The 26,608-nt window shown below is 45.6% G+C and overlaps 1 protein-coding gene across 3 annotated transcripts in view; it reads right to left on the reverse strand.

Annotated features, from left to right (window-relative positions):
- SUFU (SUFU negative regulator of hedgehog signaling) overlaps positions 1-26,608 on the reverse strand; it is a 115,434-nt gene that overhangs the window by 23,388 nt on the left and 65,438 nt on the right. For 2 of the 3 annotated variants that reach the window (XM_050958147.1, XM_050958145.1), the window contains exons 7-9: positions 24,046-24,199; positions 16,997-17,108; positions 1,073-1,207 (exon numbers count right to left, since the gene is read on the reverse strand). In XM_050958147.1, the coding sequence (XP_050814104.1) occupies positions 1,073-1,207; positions 16,997-17,108; positions 24,046-24,199 (401 nt within the window). Of the gene's footprint in view, positions 1-1,072; positions 1,208-16,996; positions 17,109-24,045; positions 24,203-26,608 lie in introns of all 3 variants that reach the window. The other variant, XM_050958146.1, reaches the window with a different exon arrangement.

Consider the following 26,608-nt stretch of genomic DNA (forward strand, 5'->3'; position numbering starts at 1 on the left):
AAAAATAACCTGAATTAACAAAAGGCGTGAATTTGAAGTGGATTAGTTAAATCGTATTAAATCCCTGAGTGGATGCTATTAATTAGAATTAAAATGGCCTTAATTCTGAATGAGGGTGTTCACACAGGTATTTAATGCGGTTTAACTAATCCTCTGCAAATTCACACTTTTTGTCATTTGGATTAACCTTCCTGGATGCACCCATGTAGACAAGCCCTTAATTTATGATGTTGCACAATTCAAATCATAAATATCTAGTGATATCAGGCTGACCAGTACATCTGAGAGAAAAGAGTTAAGAGGCAAGTTACTGCATCCTTCATTGCATTTTTAATTTTAAAGTACTCCACAAAAATTATTATTGGTAACTCAATAAGAATTAGTGGCCTTCAGTTTATTCAAAGATCAGAACTCTCTTACAATTTCTGTCAAAAGCATTTAAACAAAAAAGTCATTAGCTGAATTCTCTGGAGATTTAGACAGGTCATTAACTGGCCAAAACCCTGATCCCCTCCTTAGGTGCAACTTCTCAAGATACAACCTTTACAGTGTATGTGCAGTGCAACATGTGCATTTAGGGATACAAATGACACAATTTACATATATAAAACTGTGTGCACAACTGATGGCAAATGTTTAACTTTAACTTGTGCAGTTATAGGCAATGTCTTAAGGGATTTATGTGACAGGACCGTAGGAGCCGTCCCTTAGTTTGATAAGATACTTAGCAGCATTGATCTGATCAAAAAACCCTGTTGTTTCAATCCCCAACATAAAACATGGGAAACAATTTTGGCATGATGAACTTATGTGCACAACAGAAAGACAAGGTGGATGAAGTAATATCTTTCACTGGACCAACTTCTGTTGATGAAAGAGACAAGCTTTTGAGCTACACAGAGCTCTTCCTCAGGTCTGTGGATAGTGTCATCGGTTTCTAATGTTTCTGGCAAAGTATCTCAACTGTTGTTTTTTTTAAATCTATACAGGAACATCTGTATGAAGAAACAAGGCCACAAGGCAGAATTACAGCCATTAAAGCAGAGCTCAGAAAGAAACCATCTCCTCTCACCTTAGACAAAGTGGAATCAGTGCTCCAGACTCCTGGTTGAATTTCAGGTGCACGCTCTCAAGCTGTCTTGTGCGGATTAGCTCATGAGGAATGATAGCTGCTGAGCTCTCACTCTCTAAACTATCCTTACGGCTTCTAAGAGAAAAAACAGAGTGTACCTATTTAGAACCTGAGACCAACATTCCAACTATTGTCAGCCTTGTGAAAAGACAGCAGAAAAATTCAATGATTATTTAGAGCAGTTCCATGACAGCTGTCTAACGGAAGGACACAACAGCAGCTTGCCAGAAGGACACAGCTAATTTGCAAGTCACCTGTGTCTGCATTTTACAAGTGTGGCCCACAGACTACTGATCCTAGCATGCAATGCTTCATCTTGATCTAGTGACCTTAAAAGTTCTGGAAATAAAGTTTAATAAAGAATGGGAGTAAAATTATACCGTGAAGCCAGAAGCACGACAAAATGTTCTGTATGGTACAATGCTGTATGGGCAGAGACAAAGCCTGTGGGATCTAGCAGGTCACCCCACACCCCATTTCTAGTATTCTTGAAGAAACGGTGCTGTCTGGAAAGCTCTGTGCTGTCCTGACTCACTGCTATAGAAGCTTAGCGTTAAGAGACCTATAGTAAAGAGACAATCTGAATCAACCCAACCCTTTTCCTTCATCAGACCAACCAAAGGCTTTAGATGTTGCATAACCAGTTCTTAAACACTCAACTTCTGCTAGTATTAAGTACAATATTCAAAGTACAAAAGCCACACACAATTTACAGAATATTTGTAGACCGTTTTCCCTTTGAAGTAGAGCTGCTTTAAAACAATGCAGTCTTTATACTATATTTTACAAGGGCAGTACATTACACAAGGTAATGTTGTTTAACTTAGAGGTTACCTTCTGCAATTACGAACTTCACAAGACAGAATCTTCAGTATAATCAGGAAGATATCTCAAAATATCGGATCATAAACTAAAATACTTTATAAGTTCAAACAGTAGCATTATAATTCCTTGTGTGTTTGTAGAGAACACAGGAAAAGATGGTGCTTCATCCAACAATCTTACATGCAATAGGAAAACCCCTCCCCCCAAAACACAGCAAACGAAAAGCACTGAGTGATCAGAAGGACTGGGATGAAGCAAGGGGGGGTGGAGATCTTGGTTTAATAGAGGTAACACATTGCTAGGGTCTCATCTACACTACACAATCACTGTATTTTGTTGGGGAGAGGAGAGGAGAGAGGAAGGAGCCTGGCTGACAACACTCCAAGCACCTGTCCCCTGACAGTTAAAACATGCTTCTAATTTCATTCTGCAGGGCAGACCAAACAAACCATGTTACCATGTCACAGCACAGTTCAGGATCATCATTAAAATATGACCTGACCCTTTCTATGTTGCAAGATGGAGCCTTGTCTCAGATGCAGAGTGTGAGAATCATGATGTAACAGCTTGTCCACCACTGTTGATTCGGGGTGTGTCCTCACTGCAGAGTTCACCAGGGCTCTCACTCCCCTCCCCATCCACATCCCTCTCACCTGAGTTTGATACTTTGAACTAGGGCTAGCTGACTCAACTAAGGCTATCAGCTAAAACCTAAGTGAGGCTTTCACGAGGGCTGGTAACTTACTCCCACTCTGCAGTGAGGAAACAAGCTAAACCACTCGAGTGCTGACAGTCTTCCAATGCCTTTCCAAAATTCCAACCTGCCCTCTTGTGCCCAGAAGGGCAGACATGTTCTCCCAGTTGATTGGAAAAGAAGCAGAGCAGCACAAGAGACCATGGTATGTGTCCCCTGCAGCCCTAGTGACACACATGGGTGAGTGCAGCACTGGTGAGGACACACAGTAACTAGGCTTTGCAGTGTGACTATTCCCATCTGGGCTAGGCTAACCCGGGTGCTGAGCACCTGAATGCCAGTCACCAGGTTAACCCTGCAGCGAAGACACATCCCTTTGTAGTCTACCTGGCATCTAAACCTGGGAGTTTAAACTGGTTCAGCAAACACATTTTACAGCTCCATATAGGTGGGGCCTTAAAGCAGTGGAATGGGCTAGACACTGAAGAAAACATTTTACAGTTTGATTACCCAAGAAGTGCATGGTTGATTAATGATCAATTGACCTTAACCTAAGGTTTACCTGAACTCCCTTATCAGATCTTATATACACATGACGCTGTGGGAAAGTTAGGCTTTGTCTACATTGCCAATTGAACCACAAAACTTTTGTCATTCACAGGTGCTTTAAAAAGCACCCCCCCATGCCCCCAAAAGAAAAGTTTTGCTGTAGCAAATGGCAGTGTAAATAGCTCGTGCCCACAACGTGAACCCCGCATGGGCGGTGGGGAGAAAAATTTTCGTTTACACTGCCTGATAAAGCCTTAGCCTGTCACCTAGAGTTCCCAATTATTCGTTACCAAGCCCCCCAATGGGATGTCGGCCACCAGAAATATGAGAGATTTTAGACTTTAAGTTTATCAACTAATATGTGCAACTGCAGAATTTGTGTATATGTGGGCATATCCAGACTTATTCAGCAATTTAGTTAGTAAAGATGAGAGATTGGATATTGGCCCTTTTCTACTCAGACTGGTTAATGTTTTGAGCAGCTTCTGCCAGGAAATTTGAGTTTAGACTAGGTAAGCATTTACAGAATCGAATTCCATAGCGTTTGCCATAAACCTAAAGCATGCAAGCTCTCTGGGGTTGGGGCCGTTTTTTTGTTTTGTTTTTAATTCACTAGTCTGTACAATGCCTAGCACAATGGGACTCGGATTCCTGATTAGCCCCCACAGGCTCCAATATAACAAACATCACAACACTGGGAAGGCAAGGGCTGGGCTTTGTAGGTCATATTAAAAACTCTTGTTTTTAAATGGCGAATGCTGCTTGTGCTTTATGTGCTCACAAGATGACACTAACGCACGCAGGGGTCGGCAACCTTTCAGCAGTGCCGAGTCTTCATTCATTCACTCTAATTTAAGGTTTTGCGTGCCGGTAATACATTTTAATGTTCTTAGAAGGTCTCTTTCTATAAGTCTATAATATATAACTAAACTATTGTTGTATGTAAAGTAAATAAGGTTTTTAAAATGTTTTAAGATGCTTCATTTAAAATTAAGGAAAATGCAGAGCCCCCTGGACTAGTGGCCAGGACTCAGGCAGTGTGAGTGCCACTGAAAATTAGCTCACAGGCTGCCTTCAGCACCTGTGCCATAGGTTGCCTACCCTGAACTAACGTATAACTTTGAAATACAACGAACAGGTTTTGTCAGACCCTAAATAGTTAAGACTTTACATTAATCAGTAACCAGCCATTCCGTTAAAAAGGTGAAGGTGTGAAGCAATATGGCAGTTAACACTTAAGTAATATCAAATAATCAGCAATCCCTTCAGCTAAAAACCTTTCCCAAATAGTTAACACCCCCGTGTTTATTATTGTTGTTTTTTTTTAAATGTGGGTTGTTCCTCTGATTGTGGTCTGGGGTGGGATCTGTTTATGTTAAAAAGAGTAAAGCTGGGGTAGCTGAATCAAGGTTTAGGCCCTGTCTACACTGAAACTTTCTGAACACTTTGTGACATAGGTCGTTCTAGATGTGTGTCCACACATGATGTAGTTAATACAAGTCACTAGCCACAGTAGCTATGTGGCCTACATCACTGTATTCCTATAATCAGGTTGTAACATGCCTTTTGCTGTCTAGATGTAAACCCACAATTATGAATGTGTAGCAGAGCTGGCCTATTCCCATCCTTGCATAATAAGGCACCCAAGTGCATTGCCCCCAGTGTGGATACTGCTGTTGCTCTGTGCACACATCCCCAGGGCACATGCTCCTCTGCTGAGGTAATGGGGACAGTTGCCCAGATTTTCCCAAAATGCACCAATATGAACACAGGTAGGCAGCATGATGGGTGCAGACATTGTGGGGGCTGGGTGACAAGACAGCTACACTGAGGACACAACTCAACCACAGTTTGTTGTAACTGGGTCAGATGAAAGTCACAGCCTGTTTATAACGCACTGGGCCTCTACACTAGGAAGACCATATGCATTTCTAGCAACGGTGCAGCTGCCCCAATGTAGTGCTTCTAATGTAGACCTGCCCGCAGTTCTCTCAGTGTGAAAACCTAGCGGATGCACAAGTAGTTTTTACCTTGATAATAGCTAGTAGGAGTAAAAAACTATCCATGTCTCATCTCTGCTAGGATTTTACCTCGACATAGCTAACTCGAGGTACAAAACGCCTCACCTTTTATGCAGTGAAAACAAAGCCTTGGACTTCTTTTTAAATTCTGTCTCGGTTTTCCCATCTGAGAAGTGGAGCTACTTCCCTCAATTGCAATAATTAACAGAGTGGCGTTTATAAAGTGTTTTGAGATGTTCCAATGGAAGGTGCTACAGAAAAGCCAAGAATCAGATCTGACTTTCAGATTATCGAGTGTGCACTGGACACAACTCTGCAAGAGACATTAACATTCTTTCAGCAGGAATGGAAATCTTTGTTCTGGCCTGTAGAAAGGGTGACGGTCCAGATGAGGGGTTGATGGAATTGCTGGGGCGTTATTAATCAGAAGCTGACGGCGTGGCTTTCCCTGCCATGTCTAGCTTGTAGTTTCAAATTTTAAAGGAGACTTTAGAAACACTTTGGTTTCTAGCACCAAGATATCCAATTTTATGATTTTGTTTACCCATAACCTTTCATTTCCCCACCCATCACCAAATAAATCAGGAGCAAAGGCTGGTGTAATTTTTAGTGTTATGACTTAGATCAAGCTGACTACTAGGTACATCGTTGCAAACTTTGTCTATTCCAGATTTAATACTTCATCCAACCCACATAAATAATTCTTGTTTCTCTATGTCCAGAAAAAACAAGTTGGCAAAAGCCAGGGCTGCAGTGTTTGGAAAGGCAGTACATTTAAATGTAAGCAGGATACCGGAAATGCCCCAGTTTGAGGATTGCACATCTAGCATTTTATAAAATTGGAGGGGAGTTGGAGGAGATTAAAGCACATTTCCAAGTGATTGAAGACTTGTGGGAGGTGTAAGTGTGGGCAGTTGTCAGATTAATTCTTTAGATGATTAAATTCTTTTTGTTTCTTTAAAGCTGTTTGTAGCTGGGTTTGATGTCTCCTTGTTCTGGGCAAGTGTATTGCAGCAGTTACCAAGGTGACTTTAGCTGACTTTTAACTATTTTTTTCCCCCCAGCTTCAGTTTCTAGCAACAGCCTAAATCTGTTTTTTTCTTTTTAAATCTTGTGAATGAAGATTAACAGCAATAGTTAGCCAAAGCCACATCAGATTTCTAAAGCTAGGCTTCTATAGCACGAGTGGCCATACATGGATTGCAGCCTCATTCTGCTTCAAGCAGGGAGAAGAGGCCTTGGGGAGACTACAGGCTCCAGCATGTGAGGCTCCATCTTGATCTGAGTGGCCAAGAGCTGGGACCTGTAGTCGCCCCAGGCCCTCAGTCCAAATTAAAAAAGGTGAGGGTGACTGCAATCTGCTTCAATTTATGCCAATTAGCAACTGCCCTTCAGGCTCCCAGAAAATTGCCAGTATAATCGTTGGTTGCACAAGTTTTGACATCTCTTCTTTATGAAACAAGTCATGTTTATAGCAACCTCTTCCCAAGCTGTCCCAATAGCTATTTTATAGGTTTGGCTGGGGTAAGGGGACTTTCTCTGTGAACAGCAATGCCAGTGGATAGGGTGCTGACCCGGGACTCAGGATTCATTTGTGGCTCTGTTACTGACCTATTCTCTGACCTTGGGTATGTCCCCTCAGCTCTGGGCTTCCAATGCCCCTCCAACCCTTTGTATGTCTTGTCTATTTACACTAAGCTCCAGGACAGGGACTACCTTAGTATGGCTTTGCATAGTTCCTAGCATAGTGGGGCCCTGAGGACATCAACTGAATGCAGCACATGTAGCAACAAGCCACCCCAGCCCTCAAATCCATTTTGAAAATTGTATGATAACTTAATACACTGAGGGTCCCTGATTCTTCCTGTAGCTAAAACTGGATTGGAATCAGGAGATCCGAGTTGTATTCCTGGTTCTGCCACTGACTCCCTGAGGGTTCCTGAGCAAATCACACAACTTCTGTATGCCTCAGTTTCCCCATCTGTATAACTGAGATAGTGCTTCCCACACAAGGATGTCATAAGGATTGGCTACTTAACGCTTGACAAGCACTTTTTGATTCTCAGATGGAGTGAGCTACAGAAGAACAAGCTATTATATCAGTGACAGCAATATAGTACAACAGGCAGTGCATTTCCAGGTGTTCGCTACACTATGTTGCTGACTAACCAGTCAATCTTCAGGCCTATGCCTGATGAGATCCCTGAAATGTATTAACACCCTAAAACGCACCTGCTTCTGATCTGCACTGCATTTGTTACTCAGGCAAGACTCCCACTGAAACTGATGGGAGCTGGCTTATGTAAGAATAGCAGATTGAGAAAATAAGCTGGGAGATCATGGAGGACTTCAATCTGAGTGACGTGCTAGAGGATTCATATTGCCAATACTAAAACGTCCTTGGAGTGCTTAAATATCAGAGACGACAGTTTCCTAACTCAAAAGTGTTCCAGCCAACATAGGGGAATCCTGTATTAGATCTCCCATGGACAGCCAAAGAGGAACTGATCACAGCACTAAAACACTAATGGTAGCGTCGGTACAAGCGATTACAACTTGATTGTACAACATTGATAACGTGCAAACAGAACGGAGTCCAGACCAGTAAATACACACACACGGTGCTGTAAAAATTCCACAAAGCTGAAAACAATCAGCTAAAGGGACAATTTAATCAGAAAAATATGAATGGTGATTGGGTGTTGTTTAATAACACTTTATTAGAAGCGCCAAAAGTCTCAAGCAAGGGAAAAGGTCATGCTAGTTAAAAAAAAGTGCAGGTTACCAGCTGTAACTGGAGGTTCTTAGAGCTGTTGGGTCCCTATTCGTATTCCACACATGCATGCCGTGCGCCAAAGTCCAGAAATTCTTCAAAGCAGTGCCGTTGTCCCGCACATGCACAGTAGCTCCCCTCATGCTCCCAACCAAGGCTATAGGAGGCAGTGTGGGTCAACACGGCTCCAGTTCCTTCTATCACTGCAAATCCAACAGGATCTGAAGTATAGGGGATGGAAGGCAGGTAGTGGAATAGATATAGGGATGATATCTTGAAAAACCTCCACTTCTTTGAGTGCTGGCCCCTAGGTGTATTCCACACATGGGTGACTGGATTGGCAAGCAGTGTTCAGACTGGAAGAGGGTGTGTGGAAGATGGCAATAAAAAGGTATTTGCAATACTGCCATTCCTACCACTGCATCCACAGCCAATGTCGCAAACGTGTGGACAGAACTCCAACTTGCTGCCTTGAAAATGTCCTGCAGTGGGATGTCAGATAGCGATACCATGGAGGCAGCCTGTGCTCATGTGGCGTAAGCTGTGATACCTGCAGGGCGAAGGATTCTTGCTATTTTCTGGGGCCTACTCTACACTAGGACTGGGGGGAGGGGAGAATCTAAATTACACAACTTCAGTTCTGTGAATAATGTCGCTGAAATCAACATACTTAGATCAACTTACCGTAGGGTCTTCACTGCAGTGAGTTGACTGCTGCTGCTCCCCCGCCGACTCCGCCTGCACCTCTCGCGGCAGTGGAGTACGGGAATCAACGGGAGAGCACTCAGAGATGGACTTATCACGTCTAGTGTAGACGTGATAATAGACCCCCACTGGATTGACCGCTGCCTGCCAATCCAGCAGGTAGTGTAGACATACCTAAGATGCATCCCGAAACCCATTTAGAAATCCTCCGGGAGGATAGGGCTTGCCCACCTGACCTTTCTGCTATGGCAATAGAAAGTCTCAGATCTCCTAATGTCATTGGTTCTTTGCAGGTAGAATGCCAGGGCACCGGACGTCAAGGGAGTGAAGCCTCTTGTCTTTGGAGGAAGCACGGGGTTTCAAGAAACACACAGGTAAGTATCATTTGATTGATGTGGAACTCAAACCATCCGGGGGCAAAATTGGGGATGTAAATGAAGAGAAAACTCTTTGTGGAATACTATACAGTGGGTCCGTCCTGAGGGCACCTAGCTCACTAAACCCTCCTGGAAGAAGTGACGGCCACTAAGAATGAAACCTTCATGGATAGGTGGGCCATGTCACATGTCACCATATGTTCAAAAGGTGGACCTATAAGTGTTGACAGAACAAGGGTAAGGTCCCATTGAGGCATAGGTATAAGGATTGGCGGGAAGGTCCCAATCAAGCCTTTCATAAACCATACAGTAGTTAGGTGGATAAAGATGGAATGTCTTTCCCCTAGAGGAAGGAAGGCATTAATCACCGCTAGGTGTACCCATAGCGAACTAAGAGCGAGACCTGAAACCTTCAGGGACAAGAGATAGTCTAAGACAACCAGAATGCCCGCAGAATCTGGAGAATGTTGGTGGAGTCGTGCCCAGGCCAAAAATCATCTCCATTCGGTTGGGCAGCAGATTCTAGTAGAATCCTTTCTAATTTGGTTAAGGTTTCCTGAATGGGAACAGAACATGAGCATTCTAGTTCTGATGCCCATCCAAACACCAGGTCCCAAGGTGGAGTAAGCCCAGACTGGGATGTTTGATTTTACTCCCGTCCTGGGTTAGGAGATCCAGAAATGGCCAGATCCTGATTGGTGGGTGGGCAGACATTGTTAGTCATTCCATGAACCAGATCTGTCTGGACCAGAGGGGTAAGCAATGTAATGTTGAGTAAGTGAATATACAAACGGTTTTTCAAAGTCAAAGATACATGAAGAGAGTACTTTTCCTGCTGCAGGGAGTACTGCTGCTCTAATTCTTTATGCTATTTAAGGTCTCTGGATGAAGAGAGCTAACCCCAATACTAAGGAGTAGTACAGTCAGTCAATATTGTATTTTGCCAAAGTAATTCAGTCTCAGTAACAGGAGGCCTCACTCAGTTGCTTACACTTTTGCTGAGAAAAGGGTCAGATCACTGGGGAATTGGGTGAAAGGTATTGGAGCACTGGCACAGAGAGTTGTAGCCAGCAGTATTTTTAATCTTAGCTTGTATATTTCATGAGCTATAGATTGATATTCTATCCCCTAGCTGATGACTTCAGCCAGTTTACTGATATAGTGTTTACAAATACCATTGCCCTCTGTGATGAGATGTTCACCCCACACTAGCCCTGGAGGGGTTAATATAGGCAAGAGGTGCCAATTAGCTGTTGGCTGCACCTGGAGGGAAGCTAGGATGAAATGAGGCTTAATTGGGGATGAAGCTCATCTGGTAACAAACAGGTGGGAGCTTCTATCAAGCCAGGGAGCTGGCAAACAGAGAGGGTTGCAGTGGGAAACCCTGCAGACATTCCCTGATATATGGGAGGGCGGGGGGGAAGAGCAGGAAGCAGTCCAGGGATGGAGCAGAAAGGACTGGGAGAATAGACCTGAACTGCTGGTTCAAGTATCTCTGGACTGGAACCTGGAGTAGGAGGAGGCCGGTAGGAGTGGTGAAGTCAGCGCAGGAGACAGGGAAACTGCCTGAGACTGTGTGGAGAGTGACTCTGGTGAGACCCCAGAAGGGGAAGATGATTGTGGCTTAGGAGAGAAGCGAGAGAGGGGCCGCAGAACGAATGATTGAGGCCAGGGGCTGAGTGACCCCTGGACAGGGCACAGACAGCGGCGAGTGAATTCCCCAGAGGAGCCACAAGAAGGTGCTGCCGAGCAGTGAGTAGCTGACCCTGTTACACCCTCACAGAGGGAGAGTGATCTAGAGGGTTCAGAAAGGGGGCTAGGAATTAACAACTCCCAGGTTCCAATTTTGGCTCTGCTTAGAACTTCTGGCCTTGGGCAAGTTAGTTACCCTCCATTTCCTCATCTGTAAAGTGGAGAGAACACTTACCTACCTCCAAGTGGTGTTGTGAGGATTAATTGCCAGTGCTGTGAAGGTCTCTGCCCAGGATCTATTACATTAAGAAATTAAAATAGAGAACAAAGCTTGACTCTACGAGTGCCATTGATCTTTTACATCAGGAGTCTGAACAGTATCTGGCTCCTACACGGATTCCTTGCACCTTAGATTGCGAGCTTCATGGTGCGGGGACCATCCCCTATCATCTGTCTGGAAAGCACTTTCGATGCTGCAGGTCCTACCCAGCAAATAATGCACACTAATGAATATATTTATGCATATAAGCCTCATTTTCCCCAAGCAGTGAAGCAGAGTATTATGTGATCATGGTCCAAATGACAAAACATTTCCAAAGATTACCAGACATGTTTTTATTTAATTTCTATGAACTGATTAATAGGTGTTTATGAACGGAACGAACAGTCATTTTGAGAAACAATTGTCCAAAGCACTTTTAAACCTCGGGAGTGTTTTCAGTCATATCTTCAGAAGAGGAACTGCACTGTCTACAGTAGTAAATACAAAAGAAAGTCCAGTCCTGTGACTCGTGCTACAGCTGCTCTGAAGAGTTTAGACCGAAACCAATTTTTCCTCAAGGAAGCTTTTCTTAGGACTTTGGGACAAACTGAACTGGTATTAAAATCAGTGGAATTACTTACATACTTACAATTAAGCACGTGCTGTGCTGGACTAGGGCCAGAGCGCTGAGCACACTGCAGGATTGAGCCCCCTCAGCAACCAAAAAAAAGTTACTGTTTCTGTAACTGGTGTTCTTCAAGATGTGCTGCTCACGTCCATTCCGTAATAAGCGTGTGCACTCGCACACATGCACCGGTGCTGGAAGTTTTTCCCTCAACAGTATCCGCAGGGGCCAGCTCTGGCGCCCCCTAGACTGGCACATGCATGGTGCGGTATAAGGGACACCGCTGGCTCCCCCCACCCTCAATTCCTTCTTGCCACTTACACGCTGGGGCTGGGACAGACCCCCCCAGGGTTTTTAGGGTGGTGTAGGAGTCCTTGAGGCCATGCAACTTGCTGTCTGTTTGCTCCTCAAATAGGGCCCCACTGTCGAAGGGCAGGTCCTGCAAAGACTGCTGGGCCTCAGTGGATGGATGGGACCAGGAGACCATGATTGGGCTGAGCGGTGGCTCTTGTCTGACTGGTGACGGTCACTGCAACCTAAAGCCAACCTGTCCGAGCGAGATCGTCTTGGCTGGGCTCTCGGGGAACGACAGCGTTCAGCAGATCTGGGTCAGATACAGCTACTCATCTGGTACCAGGACATTGAATAGGACCGAGAGTTACTACAGGCTGGTTACCGGGAGGATCGTCCTGAGCAGGGCAATGACAGCCCAGCGATCAGCAGTCTCTGGTGTCGGTACTGGGCCCTTGGAGATGGTCGGGGCTGGTCCCAGAGCTCTTGCTGGGTGGCACATGCCCCAGAGGGTCTGCACCAATCTCCTGGAGAATTACGCCTCCAGTTCCTCGATTGGTGCCCCTGGTGCAGGAACTGAAGAGGGCTCAGATGAGCCTGCCTCTCTTGTTCTGAGGCATGATGGCTTCAGGCAAGCGAGCAATGGCAGGATGTCCCTCTCGATGGGGAATAGTACCACTGAGACTGGGACACACAAACAGGTCCCAACGCGGGTTTCCTCGAGACCGGGGTACTGCTGAAACTGGTGTGGTTGGCACCGGGAGTGTCAGGATCTCCTGAGCTGCTAGAAGGGCGTTGTGCATTTATGGCACCTGATGCTGGCCTGGCCCACATCACTATCCAGGGTCACAGGCAAACCACTGGATGGGCTGCACCACTCGACCAAATTCCCAATGGGGGCATTGTGCTGCCCGGCACAGGTCATGGCTCACCCCTAATCCTCTTCTTTTCCTTGCATGAGGTAGGAGATCTTCCTCTCTGTCTTTTTTGGCTTCTCCAGAGCCGTGGAGGGGGACCGGTGCTGGCTCGTGGACTGCGCCGGCGGAGCACTGCGCACAGAGGCCATGGTGCTCGATGAGAAGTCGGATTGCTGCTCCGGTGCCGAAATGAGTGCCGACTCCATCAACAGCGCTTTCAGATGGATATTGCGCTCCTTCTTCATCTTAGGCTTGAAGGACTTGCAGATACAGCACTTGTCACATGTGTCCTTTGCCTAAGCACCTTAGGCAGCTGGTATGTGGATCACTGATGGGCATAGGCTGTTTGCAGCAATCACAGGGCTTAAAGCTTGGGGACCGGAGCATGCCCCATCCCCTGGCTGAGTCCCGTCCAGGACTAACGCAGAGTTGAGAACTACTGCTAAGAACTACTAACTATATACAGCTCTATTACAGGTTTTCAAAGTTTGCATGAACTGAGCATGAAACAACGCTAGCCGAAGCAGCAGAAGTTTCAGCACCATCACTGGTGGCAAGAAGGAACTGAGGGTGTGGGGAGTCAGTGGCGCCCCATATACCGCACCATGTGGGCGCCATTCCAGGGGGCGCCAGAGCTGGTCCCCTACAGATATTGCTGAGGGAAAAACTTGCAGCACCAGTTCATGTGGTGAGCACACACACCTCATGCGGAATGGACATGAGCAAGCACTCAAAGAAGAAATATGGGTCTTAGAATACAAATGCTTCAGTTGCAATGATGCAGGGTTAGCAAATGACACCCAGGTCTGCATCCTCTCTGCACAGTTTTATGCATAGAACTATTAGAAAACTAGAATGTTTTGCTGATTTAAACACTGACGGATTATTGAAGGAAGGAAAGACAGTGGTCAGCAACCGCAAGTCTTTGGAATAAACAGCACACACTTTTTACTGCATAAAGCTACTGGAGTTTGCCTGTGTGTCAGATTTTAATATTTTACTGTCAGCTAGGTGCAAATGTTATAACCTTAAATTCTGTGGACTTCAACATTCAAAGTGGATGAGATATACTTTACCCTGGCTGAGAGAATACTTCTGTCACGTTCCTGAATAGCCTCCTAAAGCACTTATTCACACGGCTTTCAAAAATAGCCACAACTTGATATTTTACGGTCTGGATAAACAGTGCAGTGTATGATCACACACTAGTCACATCAGTGTAGTTTCTGAGGACTCTCACAATAATCAATATATCTAGCCTCACAACACCCTTGCGAGGGAAGGTAGAGCTACTATTCCCATTTTACAGATGTGGAAACTGAGGCACAGAGAGGCTAAGGGTATATCTACATAGGAAAAAAAAAAAACCTGCAGCTGGCCCGGGCCAGCCGACTCAGGGCTGTGGGGCTGTTTCATTGCTGTGCAGACTTCTGAGAGGAGGCTCTCCCACTCTGCAGGGTCCTAGAACCCATGCTCCAGCCTGAGCCTGGAAGTCTATATAGCAATGAAACAGCCCCGGATCCTGAGCCCCACAAGCCCAAGGCAACTGGTGTCTAGTTGCTGCATAGACATACCATAAGTGACCTGCCCAAGGTCACACAGGAAATCTGCAGAGACTCATGCACCCTGTCTTTAAACCTTGCTGTTTGTCACTGTAGATACTTGCATAAAGACTGGAGATTTGATTTCATCTACACATGCAAAAAATTGCCACCAGTTGTAGCAGTTTTATATCAGTGGTGCTGAAGCTCTTCCCCCCATTTGATCTAACACGCTCAGAGTCCAAGGATACTTTGTGATTGTCTCTTAGGGCAGGAAGCTGCTTAATCAGGTTGAATTCTTTAGCCTTGTCTATACTGGGAAATGTGTTAACTAATACGTTTTAACTAGCACACACAACTGCCCCATGTCTTAAATGAGATTTACCGTTGCACTAGTTAAAATGTATTAGTTAACACATTTTCCAACATGAGTCATTTTCCCAGGACAGAGAAGGCCTAGTCGAGATTTCACTGCACTTTCTTCCATGAACATGGTGATTCGCGGAAAAGGCATCAGCATGAAGTGAAAAGCTCCTCTTTATAAACCAACGTCTAAGGTAGCAGAAAGAACGCAAGACACGGGGGGAGCATATGGCTGTTTGATGTCAGGGGTGGAGAGCTCTTTTAGCACTGAGGGTGCTAGCTATCAGAGTGACTCCAGGAAAAAGACACAGCATTGTAGACGCTGTCTTCCCCTAATGAGATCTGCTATTATGGAGAAACAGGGTAGCTATCTGTTTCCAAAGTGGTAACTGTAGACTGAGCAAAGCAACTTATTGATCTTTCAGCGAGCAAATACTGGGAAGCAATCATTCCCCATCTTTTTCGCTTAGGGGAATTACTGATAAGATAAGGAAATGAGATATGTTCATTACAATGGGCACTGTCAAGGTCAGGAGGTTCCATATTTGATTCACCTTCCTCCTTGCCTTGAGCTGTTAAAAAAACAGACATGTCAATATTTATGCAGGTGTTCCGCCTCTCACCCTTGCTGAAGTCCCCCTCCAATGCTTCAGTGCTCTGTCTTCAGTAGAGACCTGTTTATCTGATCCCTGAATGCCTGTCTTGTCTGAATTATAGCTGCCGTCCGGTATTAGTGCTTGTATGTCAGACACTTTCTCAAACTGACAGTGACCCCAAATGTTTTGCTGTCCCTGAAAAGTTGTGAACATAGGAGATGTACTGCCTATTTAATTCCACACCAGTAGCACAGTACTCAGGAGCAATCCTGTAACAGATCAGCAGACATGCATCATGGGGGAAGATTTTGGGTAAATTTCAACCTTCCAAAGAGCAGATGTGATAGCCAAATAGTATCTTATCCAACAAGCAGTTTTTAAAAAAAATTAAAATTTCCATGGGGCCACTCTTCATGGAGCAAGATGTTACTCAATATCAATAGAGATGTCAGAATCTGGCCCCACAGTATTATTATACTGAATCTAAGAATGATTTTTAAAATGATGAAAAAATCTCAAGTGCCTTTTTAAAATACAGCCACGCCACATCTATTTCATGTTACTTGATATTTATATAGCATCATGAATTAAGAGAGAGACCCTGTGACCCAAAAAGATTTGACCAGCCAAACAGGGAACAGAAAGGAAGAAACAGGAGAAAGGATGAGAGGACTATAACAAAGTATTAATAATGATATTACTTTGGCTATGATGTGTCAGTTAAGAATGATCTAGCACAGGAATGGCAGCGAACAGTGGGAGGTGAAGGGAAAGGAGCAGTTTGAAGGACACTGAGCATTTCTGACACTGGAAAAAGGAAGATTTCACGCTGACCTCTACTCTTTGGACAAAAGCACCAAGGCTGAAGGAGAAGGAAAAAAAAAATGTAGCAAAAAGATGAGAACCATGCAGTAAAGATGAAGTGTAGATGACAATCCCCTCCCATTATTTACTGCTTTTAATAACTGCTTTAGAAATCCACCCCCACCAGCCATGCCCTGCCACCTCCCCCTAAGAGAAAACATGCATTGAGTCCAGAAAGTGAGACGCTCCAGATACAACCATTCAGGGTAGGTAAACTGTGGTGCTACTATGCTTGACAACATTGCTAAACTGTCTTCCTCCACTGCTCTCTCTCAGGGCAAACAGTGCCACTGGTAACTGAAAATGAGGTCTCACGTTCAGTGGGTGGGGAAGCCCTCAAAAGGCAAAAATGATCAAACAAGTGCAGCATGTGCAAGTAGGCCATTTGCCATGCACTCACCAACTCAGAAGTTACGTAGGAAAAAGATCTACAGTGTCATCTAGTCCAGCTAACTCTCTGGATGATACTGCAGCTATTTTCCCTACAATACATTCTCCGGTGCTTTTTCCAGTCCAACTTCAAACAACTTAAGCGAAGGGGCTTCTTTTGGAACACTATCGCACAGTACAAGATCTCTCTTTATTTACTATGCCATTAAACCACCCTGAAAAATTCATCTCCCTCTGTGTTTCTAGACAGCAAGTATCCACTGTTACCCTTTCCCCTACTCCTCATGCAATGGTCCCGCCAAGCCATAATCTCATTTTCACTCTCAACTCTTCTACTCTTCCCTTTCCCCAAATCTGAAGAGCATGGGATCCTACTTACGGTGCTCGATCATAGTTCAACCCATTCTGTCTTTGGGCGTTTATTGGAGGTAGAACCGGTTTGCTGTTAATCTCAAGCCCTCTCCGCAAAGTCTCCCTGATTTGCTCTGTATCTGCAAAGAGAGTTTGTTTGAACATGATTTATACACACACATCCCCTCGCCCCGCAAACATCTGCTAATGAGAACCTGAAGGAGTCAGCTTCTTTTGGCGTCTGTTTCCATAACAGTATTAAACTGAGCTCACCCCTTTTTCCTGGGTGCAGAAAGAGGTGCTCTCCATGACACCTAAGGCTTATGAAGTTATTTCACTGCAGTTCATAAGTTCATCCATTTTGGTGCCCCTAATATATATCCAACCTTCCAGCAAGGAAGGATGGAGCCTTTGGTAAGAAGTCACCCAGAGGGGGCAATATTAAGCAATTAGGTATCTCATCCACCCCTTTTCATAGGGAAAAAGTTCTCCCTGAACCGCCTGAATTCAAGACATATCCATGTCTACGCTACGAAATTAGGTCGAATTTACAGAAGTCGAATTTTTAGAAATCGATTTTATACAGTCAATTGTGTGTCCCCCCACTTAAGACCATTAAGAACATTTACTCGGCGGAGTGCGTCCACAGTACTGAGGCTAGCATTGACTTCCGGAGCATTGCACTGTGGGTAGCTATCCCACAGTTCCCGCAGTCTCCGCCGCCCACTGGAATTCTGGGTTGAGTTCCCAATGCCTGATGGGGCAAAAACATTGTTGCAGGTGGTTCTGGGTAAATGTCGTCAGGCCCCCCCATGAAAGCAACGGCAATAAATCGTTTCTCGCCTTTTTTCCTGGGTTACCTGTGCAAACCACATACCATGGCAAGCATGGAGCCTGATCAGCTCACCATCACCGTATGTCTCCTGGGTGCTGCCAGACATGGTACTGCATTGCTACACAGCAGTAGCTTATTGCCTTTTGGCAGCAGAGAGTGCATTACGACTGGTAGCCTTCGTCATCGTCTCCTGGGTGCTCTTTTAGCCGACCTCGGTGAGATCGGTTGGGGGCGCCTGGGCAGATATGCGTGCTCCTGGCAGGCCTCAGTGAGGTCGGCCGGGGGTGCCTGGACATAAATGGGAGACGACGATGGCCAGCAGTCATACTGCACCGTCTTCTGGCAAGCAGCCAGGAGACGACAGTGGCTAGCAATTGTACTGCACCGTCTGTATAAGAGAGATGGAGAGGATCAAAACAATAAAGAGATCAGATTTGTTTTGTATTCATTTGCTCTCTCCTGCCTCTGTGAATAGCGGGGGGAAGGATAGCTCAATGGTTTGAGCATTGGCCTGCTAAACTCAGGGTTGTGAGTTTAATACTTGAGGGGGCCATTCTGTGTGACAACCCTGTAAGCCAAGTCATCAGTCACCCCTTCCTCCATCAGAGCAACAGCAGACAATCCTTTCACGCCTTTTTTCAGTGCAGACGCCATAGCACGGCAAGCATGGAGCTCACTCAGATCACCGCCGCAATTATGAGCACTATAAACACCACGCACATTATCCTGCAGTATATGCAGAACCAGAACCTGCAAAAACAAAACCAGGAGAGGAGGCGACGGCAGTGTGGTGAGGAGAGTGATGAGGACATGGACACAGACTTCTCTCAAAGTACAGACCCTGGCAACGTGGACATCATGGTGTTAATGGGGCAGGTTGTAGCCATTGAACGCCAATTCTGGGCCCAGGAAACAAGCACAGACTGGTGGGACCGCATAGTGTTGCGGGTCTGGGATGATTCCCAGTGGCTGCAAAACTTTCGCATGCGTAAGGGCACTTTCATGGAACTTTGTGACTTGCTTTCCCCTGCCCTGAACTGCAAGAATACCACAATGAGCAGCCCTCACAGTTCACAAGCGAGTGGCGATAGCCCTGTGGAAGCTTGCAACACCAGACAGCTACTGGTCAGTTGGGCATCAATTTGGAGTGGGCAAATCTACTGTGGGGGCTGCTGTGATCCAAGGAGTCAACACAATCAAAGAGCTGCTGCTATCCAGGGTAGTGACTCTGGGAAATGTGCAGGTCATAGTGGATGGTTTTGCTGCAATGGGATTCTCTAACTGTGGTGGGGCAATAGACAGAACCCATATCCCTATCTTGGCACCCTGTCTTGGCACCAGAGCACCAAGCCACCAAGTACATAAACCGAAAGGGGTACTTTTCCATGGTGCTGCAAGCACTGGTGGATCACAAGGGACGTTTCATCAACATCAATGTGGGATGGCTGGGAAAGGTATATGATGCTCGCATCTTCAGGAACTCTGGTCTGTTTCAAAAGCTGCAGCAAGCGACTTTCTTCCCAGACCAGAAAATAACCACTGGGGATGTTGAAAAGCCTATGGTTATCCTTGGGGACTCAGCCTACCGCTCAATGCCATGGCTCATGAAGCCGTACACAGGCAGCCTGGACAGTGGTCAGGAGCTGTTCAACTACAGGCTGAGCAAGTGCAGAATGGTGGTAGAATGTGCATTTGGATGTTTAAAAGCACATTGGCGCAGTTTACTGACTTGGATAGACCTCAGTGAAACCAATATTCCCATTATTATTACTGCTTGCTGTGCGCTCCACAATATCTGTGGGAGTGAGGGGGAGATGTTTATGGCGAGGTGGGAGGCTGAGGCAAATCGCCTGGCCGCTGATTATGCGCAGCCAGACACCAGGGCGGTTAGCAGAGTACAGGAGGGTGCGCTGCGCATCAGAGAAGCTTTGAAAATCAGTTTCATGACTGGACAGGCTACGGTGTGAAAGTTCTGTTTGTTTCTCCTTGATGAACCCCTCCCACCTTGGTTCACTCTACTTCCTTGTAAGCTAACCACTCTCTCCTCCCCCCTTCAACCACCGCTTGCAGAGGCAATAAAGTCATTGCTGCTTCACATTCATGCATTCTTTATTAATTCATCACACAAATAGGAGGATAACTGCCAAGGTAGCCTGGGAGGGGTGGTGGAGGCAGGAAGCACCAGGTGGGGTAGGGGAGGAGGGAAGGACAAGGCCACACTGCACTTCAAAAATTACTGAATGCCAGCTTTCTGTTGCAAGGGTAGTGCTCTGGGGTGGAGTGGCTGGGTGCCTGGAGGCCTGCCCACTGTGATCTTGGGCATCTGGGTGAGGCTATGGAACTTGGGGAGGAGGGTGGTTGGTTACACAGGGACTGTAGCAGCGGTCTGTGCTCAAGCTGCCTTTCCTGAACCTCAACCATACGCCGGAGCATATCAGTTTGTTCCTCCAGCAGCCTCAGCATTGCCTCTTGCCTTCTGTCAGCACGCTGATGCCACCTATCATCTTCAGCCCGCCGCCTGTCCTCGCATTCATATTGTGCTTTCTTGGACTGACATTGTCTGCCTCCATGCATTCTGCTGGGCTCTTTCAGTGTGGGAGGACTGCATGAGCGCAGAGAACATTTCATTGTGAGTGTGTTTTTTCAGCCTTCTAATCTTCACTAGCCTCTGGGTAGGAGAAGATAGTGTGAGCGCTGAAACATTTGCAGCTGGTGGAGGAAAAAAAAAGGAGAGTAGTGTCTTTTTAACTACATTTTAGAGAAAAATTGGCAGACTTTCAGGGTAAACCTTGCTGTTAACATTACATAGCACATGTGCTTTCACTACAAGGTCGCATTTTGACTCTAACTGAGAGTATGCTGGTTTGGTGTGAGAGATCTTTCATGCAGGGCCAGGCAACAGAATTTGACTTGCAGGCAGCCATGGTAAGACATAGTCTTTTGGCTTCTTTAACCTTCATAACATGTGGGAATGGTTTCAAACAGCAGTGCCCTCATTTGCCATACCAAGCAGCCATTGGGTTGGCCATTTAAAAGGAGGAGGGGCTGCGCTTTTCGGGCTAGCGTGCAGCAAAATCCAACTAACTCCCCTCCACACACACCCAATTCTCTGGGATGATCGCTTCACCCTTCCCCACACCGCGTGGCTAACAGCACAGAACACTTCTGTTCAGCCACAGGCAAACAGCCAAGCAGGAACAGGTACCTCTGAATGTCCCCTTAATAAAATCACCCTATTTTAACCAAGTGACCAGGAATGATATCACTTTCCTGAGGATAACAGAGAAAAATAAGGAACGGATGCTGTTTGAATGCCAGAAAACACTGGGACCACACACTACCATGCTGTTATGAAATGATTCCAGACTACATGCTACTGGCCTGGTGTGGTAAAGTGTCCGACCATGGAGGACGGAATAAGGCTGCCCTGCCCAGAAACCTTCTGCAAAGGCTTTGGGAGTACATCCAGGAGAGCTTTATGCAGATGTCCCTGGAGGATTTCCGCTCCATCTCCAGACATGTTAACAGACTTTTCCAGTAGCTGTACTGGCCGTGAATGCCAGGGCAAATTAATCATTAAACACATTTGCTTTTAAACCATGTATCATATTTCAACGGTACACTCACCAGAGGTCCCTTCTCCGCCTGGTGGGTCTGGGAGGCAGAAACAGTTCCTGGCTGTCGGGGAGAATGGCTTCTCCGCTTCCTTGCTGTGAGTGATCTTCCTCGTTCCCAAAATGCGCATCCCCGTTGCGTGCTACTCCACTGACGGAGTTAAAGCACAGGGGTGGGGTAGTGGTGGCTGCATCTCCTACAATGGCATGCAGCTCATCATAGGAGTGGCATGTCTGGGGCTCCGACCCGGAGCGGCCATTTGCCTCTCTGGTTTTTTGATAGGCTTGCCTCAGCTCCTTAAGTTTCACGCGGCACTGCTGTTGGTCCCCTTATAGACTCTGTCCGTCATGCCCTTTGAGATTTTTTCAAATGTCTGGGCATTTCGTCTTTTGGAACAGAGTTCTGATAGCACTGATTCATCTCCCCATACAGCGATCAGATCCCGTGCCTCCCGTTTGGTCCATGCTGGAGCTCTTTCGCAATTCTGGGACTCCATCATGGTCACCTCTGCTGATGAGATCTGCACTCACCTGCAGATCGCCATGCTGGCTAAACAGGAAATGAGATTCAAAAGTTCACAGGCCTTTTCCTGTCTACCCGGCCAGTGCATCGGAGCTGAGAGCACTGTGCAGAGCGGTCACAATGGACCACTCTGAGATAGCTCCAGGAGGCCAAAACCATAGAATTGAGACCACACTACCCCAAATTCGACCCGGCAGGGTCGATTTCAACGCTAAGCCCCTCGTCAGGGGGAGAAGTACCAAAATCTATTTTAACAGCCCTTTAAGTCGAAAATAACGGCTTCATGGTATGGATGAGTGCAGGGTTAAACTGATCTAACGCTGCTAAATTTGACCTAAATTCATAGTGTAGACCAGGGCTAACTCTTTGATGCTGTAAAAGCAGCAAAGAGTCCTGTGGCACCTTATAGACTAACAGACATTTTGGAGCATGAGCTTTTGTGGGTGAATACCTACTTCATCAGATGCATGTAGTGGAAATTTCCAGGGGCAGGTGTATATATATGCAAGCAAGCTAGAGATAACGAGGTTAGTTCAATCAGGGAGGATGAGGCCCTGTTCTAGCAGTTGAGGTGTGAAAACCAAGGGAGGAGAAACTGGTTTTGTAGTTGGCAAGCCATTCACAGTCTTTGTTTAATCTTTTGATGCTGACAATCAGGGCCAGCTCCAGGGTTTTGCCTCCCCAAGGAGCAAAAAAAAAAGAAAGAAAAAAAAAAAGAAAAAAAAAAGCCGCGATCGCGATCTGTGGCAATTCAGTGGGAGGTCCTTTGCTAGGAGCGGGAGTGAGGGACCCTCCGCTGAATTGCCGTCGAATACCTTAAAGTGCCGCCCCGCTCCAGAGTTGCCGCCCCAAGCACCTGCTTGGTAAGCTGGTGCCTGGAGCCGGCCCTGTTGAGAATTTTCCAAACCAGGTGACACAATGGAAGTTTGTCCCTTTATCAGATTAAAAATGACTCCCTAAACTTCTACATTAGGCTTTGCAAATCTGTCAGTTAATGTAAACACATTCATGTGAGTGGGCTCCACGAAAAAAAGGAACTGAACAGAATTTTACACAGGGCAAAAGTTCATCCTGAAACTTAATTTTCACATTTAGCTTCAAATACACATTCAATGCAGTCCTTAAGTTTACATTTTTTCAATAATGTCTGATAGACAAATATATTACAGGGAAATTTGCATGCAAGCCTTCCTAAGAAGCTCCCTCTACTTTTGTGAAAGGTTGGAGTGAAATATTCTATATAAAGCATTTCAGAATCATCAGAAGGGCATAACAAATATGACTTTGTATAGATCTCCCAGATTTTTCATTTGGGTGACCAGGGAGGAATTGGTGTCTTATGTACTATGACTTACATATCCCCAAGACTGCATTTCTCAGTTAAAAAAAAAAGGGAAGACAAGAAAAATATTAATTGATTATGTCTACAGAAATCATCATCATTACTTGCTTTTAATGTCAACTCCTCCTATAAATCAGACTTCCACACATTTTATTGTAATAAATTTATATGGATTTGAAAGATCTCATTTAAACAGGACTGAAATTACACACACTCATGTATGCACCACACATCCACCCCATGTGTAACCCAAAATGCCACTCACTATAAGGTCTCCAGTGTTCTCAGCCTGTTCTCCAGAGCCCTTTATTTACAGGTACCATTTGAGTTATTGTTGCGACAAGCAATGTCAGTCCAAGTTGACAGCCAAAACTTGGAAATATTATATTAGAATTAGAGCCAGGTGGGGGAAACAACTATTGTGCACAGGTGTCTGATGAACCTTTTTGGTTTCACATCACATGGGCTTGCTTCCTGAGTTTTATTCTGGACCTTCCGATTGGCATTAACCCCAAACAAAGCTAAACTCGGACAGTCACCTGAAACAATAAATTCCCTCCTTCCCTGAAGAGGGTGAAGTTGAGCAGGGTTGGGGTTTGCAATGAACCCCAAGATTGGGCACAACTTTAATGTGAACTTTCAAGCTCTATAGAATAGTCCTAAGGCTATGCAAACCAAATGCTTCAAATACATGAGGAATATCCCTGGGAAGGGGGGGGGGGGGGGGAAGAGAAGGAGACTGACTCAGTCAAGTCCCTCTTACCTTTCCCAGACAGCCGTCGTGGCTGCGTTCCAATGCAAATGCTTCTACTATCTTCGTCATCCTCTGGGGGCCGGCTCAGATCATCCCAGGCACATTTGGCGCTCACTCCACTCAGGTTCGAACCATCTGTCTCAATCCCTTTATCGACTCTCTCCTGCTTGAAAAGATCCCAAGAGCCATGACTTTTTTGGGTGTGGTTTGGATCTAAGCAGCTGTCAGAAGCACAGTCTTGCAGTGCACCTGTTACCAGCTGAGTGTAAAACAGCTGCTTTCCAAATCAGCTCCCGGGTGACCAAAGCTATGATCTCTGACATGCTTCTAAAAGACCCAAAGCACAAGAAGCATGAATATACTATCTCTGCAAAATGACCAGATTACTTCCGCTCTTCATTCAATTCTTAACCGTGTATCAATGTTACAAACCACAGATAAACTCAATGAATGTAGCAATGAGCAATTACTGTTTGTGCAATGATCTGAGGTTTTGCATAACACTCCCTTTAATTACAAACACATGAATGCCTTGCACGTCTGGAGTTAGAATTTCCCAGCACACAAGAGACTACTCTGGTGCGGCTTACACCATGGGTATGTCCACACCTGACTTTTTGGACATCAGATAATAAGTGCTGACTAAACTACTGTATGTTCTTAGACACCACAAGTTTTCCAGGACACACACATTTCTTGCTAGCAACGTTCAGACGTTGAGCCGCAGCCAAAAATTTAAGTGTAGGCCTACCTAGTGAAGGAACTATTTTTAGTCTGGATTTCCAGCTTTTACCACTAGGGGATGCTGTTGAGCCAAACCACTTTGAGGTTTCAGAGTGGTAGCCTTGTTAGTCTGTATCAGCAAAAACAACAAGCAGTCCCTATGGCACCTTAGAGACTAACAAATTTATTGAATTGCCTCATTAGCACTGACCTCCCACTTGGTAAGGCAACACTCATCTTTTTATGTACTGTACACACACACACACACACACACCCCCTACTGTATTTCTCACTCCAGGCATCTGATGAAGTGGGCTTCAGCCCGCAAAAGCTTATGCCCAAATAAATGTGTTAGTCTCTAAGGTGCCACAAGGACTCTTCGCTGTTTTCATTTTAAGGTTGAAATACAGAGATGAACTCAGCTTCTATTCATTGTATGCATTTGAATGCAAGTGTGGAACTTTCTTCCTGGTTTCAATTTGTACACAGTAAAAAAAGTGACCGTTTTGTCAGCACCACCCACATTTTAAATAGAGTTCTTGCTTCAGTGTACTGACTCAACATGCCTGGATGTTAGATGCTCTGAACTTTGTTTTTCAGCCATCAGATTTTAATGGAAACTTACACGCAGTACTTGTATCCTCAGAGTTTCCAGATTGCCAGTGCAAGCCTCATTGCAGTGGTTTAAAAGGGGCTGGTTTTGTTCAATAACTTTATTAATGATCTGGATGATGGGATTAATTGCACCCTCAGCAAGTTTGCAGAGGACACTAAACTGCGGGGAGAGGTAGATATGCTGGAGGGTACTGATAGGATCCAAAGTGACCTAGACAAATTGGAGGACTGGGCCAAAAGAAATCTGATGAGGTTCAACAAGGAGAAGTGCAGAGTCCTGCACTTAGGATGGAAGAATCCCATTACTGCTACAGGCTGGGGACCCGACTGGCTAAGCAGCAGTTCTGCAGAAAAGGACCTAGGGGTTACAGTGGATGAGAAGCTGGATATGAATCAGCAGTGTGCCCTTGTTGCCGGGAAGGCTAATGGCACATTGGGCTGTATTAGTAGGGGCACTGCCAGCAGATCGTGGGAAGTGATTATTCCCCTCCATTTGGCACTGGTGAGGCCACACCTGGAGTACTGCATCCAGTTTTGGCCCCTCACTACAGAAGGGATGGGGACAAATTGGAGAGAGTCCAGCGGAGGGAAACGGAAATGATTAGGGGTCTGGAGCACATGATTTATGAGGAGAGGCTGAGGGAACTGGGGTTATTTAGTCTGCAGAAGAGAAGAGTGAAGGGGGATTTGATAGGAGCCTTCAACTACCTGAAGGGGGGTTCCAGAGAGGATGGAGCTTGGCTGTTCAGTGGTGGCAGATGACAGAACACAAAGCGATGGTCTCAAGTTGCAGTGGGGGAGGTTTAGGTTGGATATTAGGAAACACTATTTCACTAGGAGGTGGTGAAGCACTGGAATGGGTTACCTAGGGGAGGTGGTGGAATCTCCTTCCTTAGAGGTTTTTAAGGTCAGGCTTGACAAAGCCCTGCCTGGGATGATTTAGTTGGGGTTGGTCCTGCTTTGAGCAGGGGGTTGGACTAGATGACCTCTTGAGGTCTCTTCCAAACCTGATATTCTACGATTCTATGAAGAGGCTGACTCCAAGCTAAAGTAAACATCAACCACAAGCGTTTCTATCCAGTTTTACATTGCATTACTTATGCACCCCATGCTCACTTTCAGAGGTACCTCAAGTTCAATGTCTGCAATTACCAAATTCGTGCTTATGTTGCGAGGTCCCTGCATGCTCTGGACTGGTGACATAAGGATCAGGGCTACGAGTCAGCTCAATAGG

Source organism: Gopherus flavomarginatus, chromosome 6 (genome assembly GCF_025201925.1).
Source record: "Gopherus flavomarginatus isolate rGopFla2 chromosome 6, rGopFla2.mat.asm, whole genome shotgun sequence".
Classification (NCBI taxonomy): domain Eukaryota; kingdom Metazoa; phylum Chordata; order Testudines; family Testudinidae; genus Gopherus; species Gopherus flavomarginatus.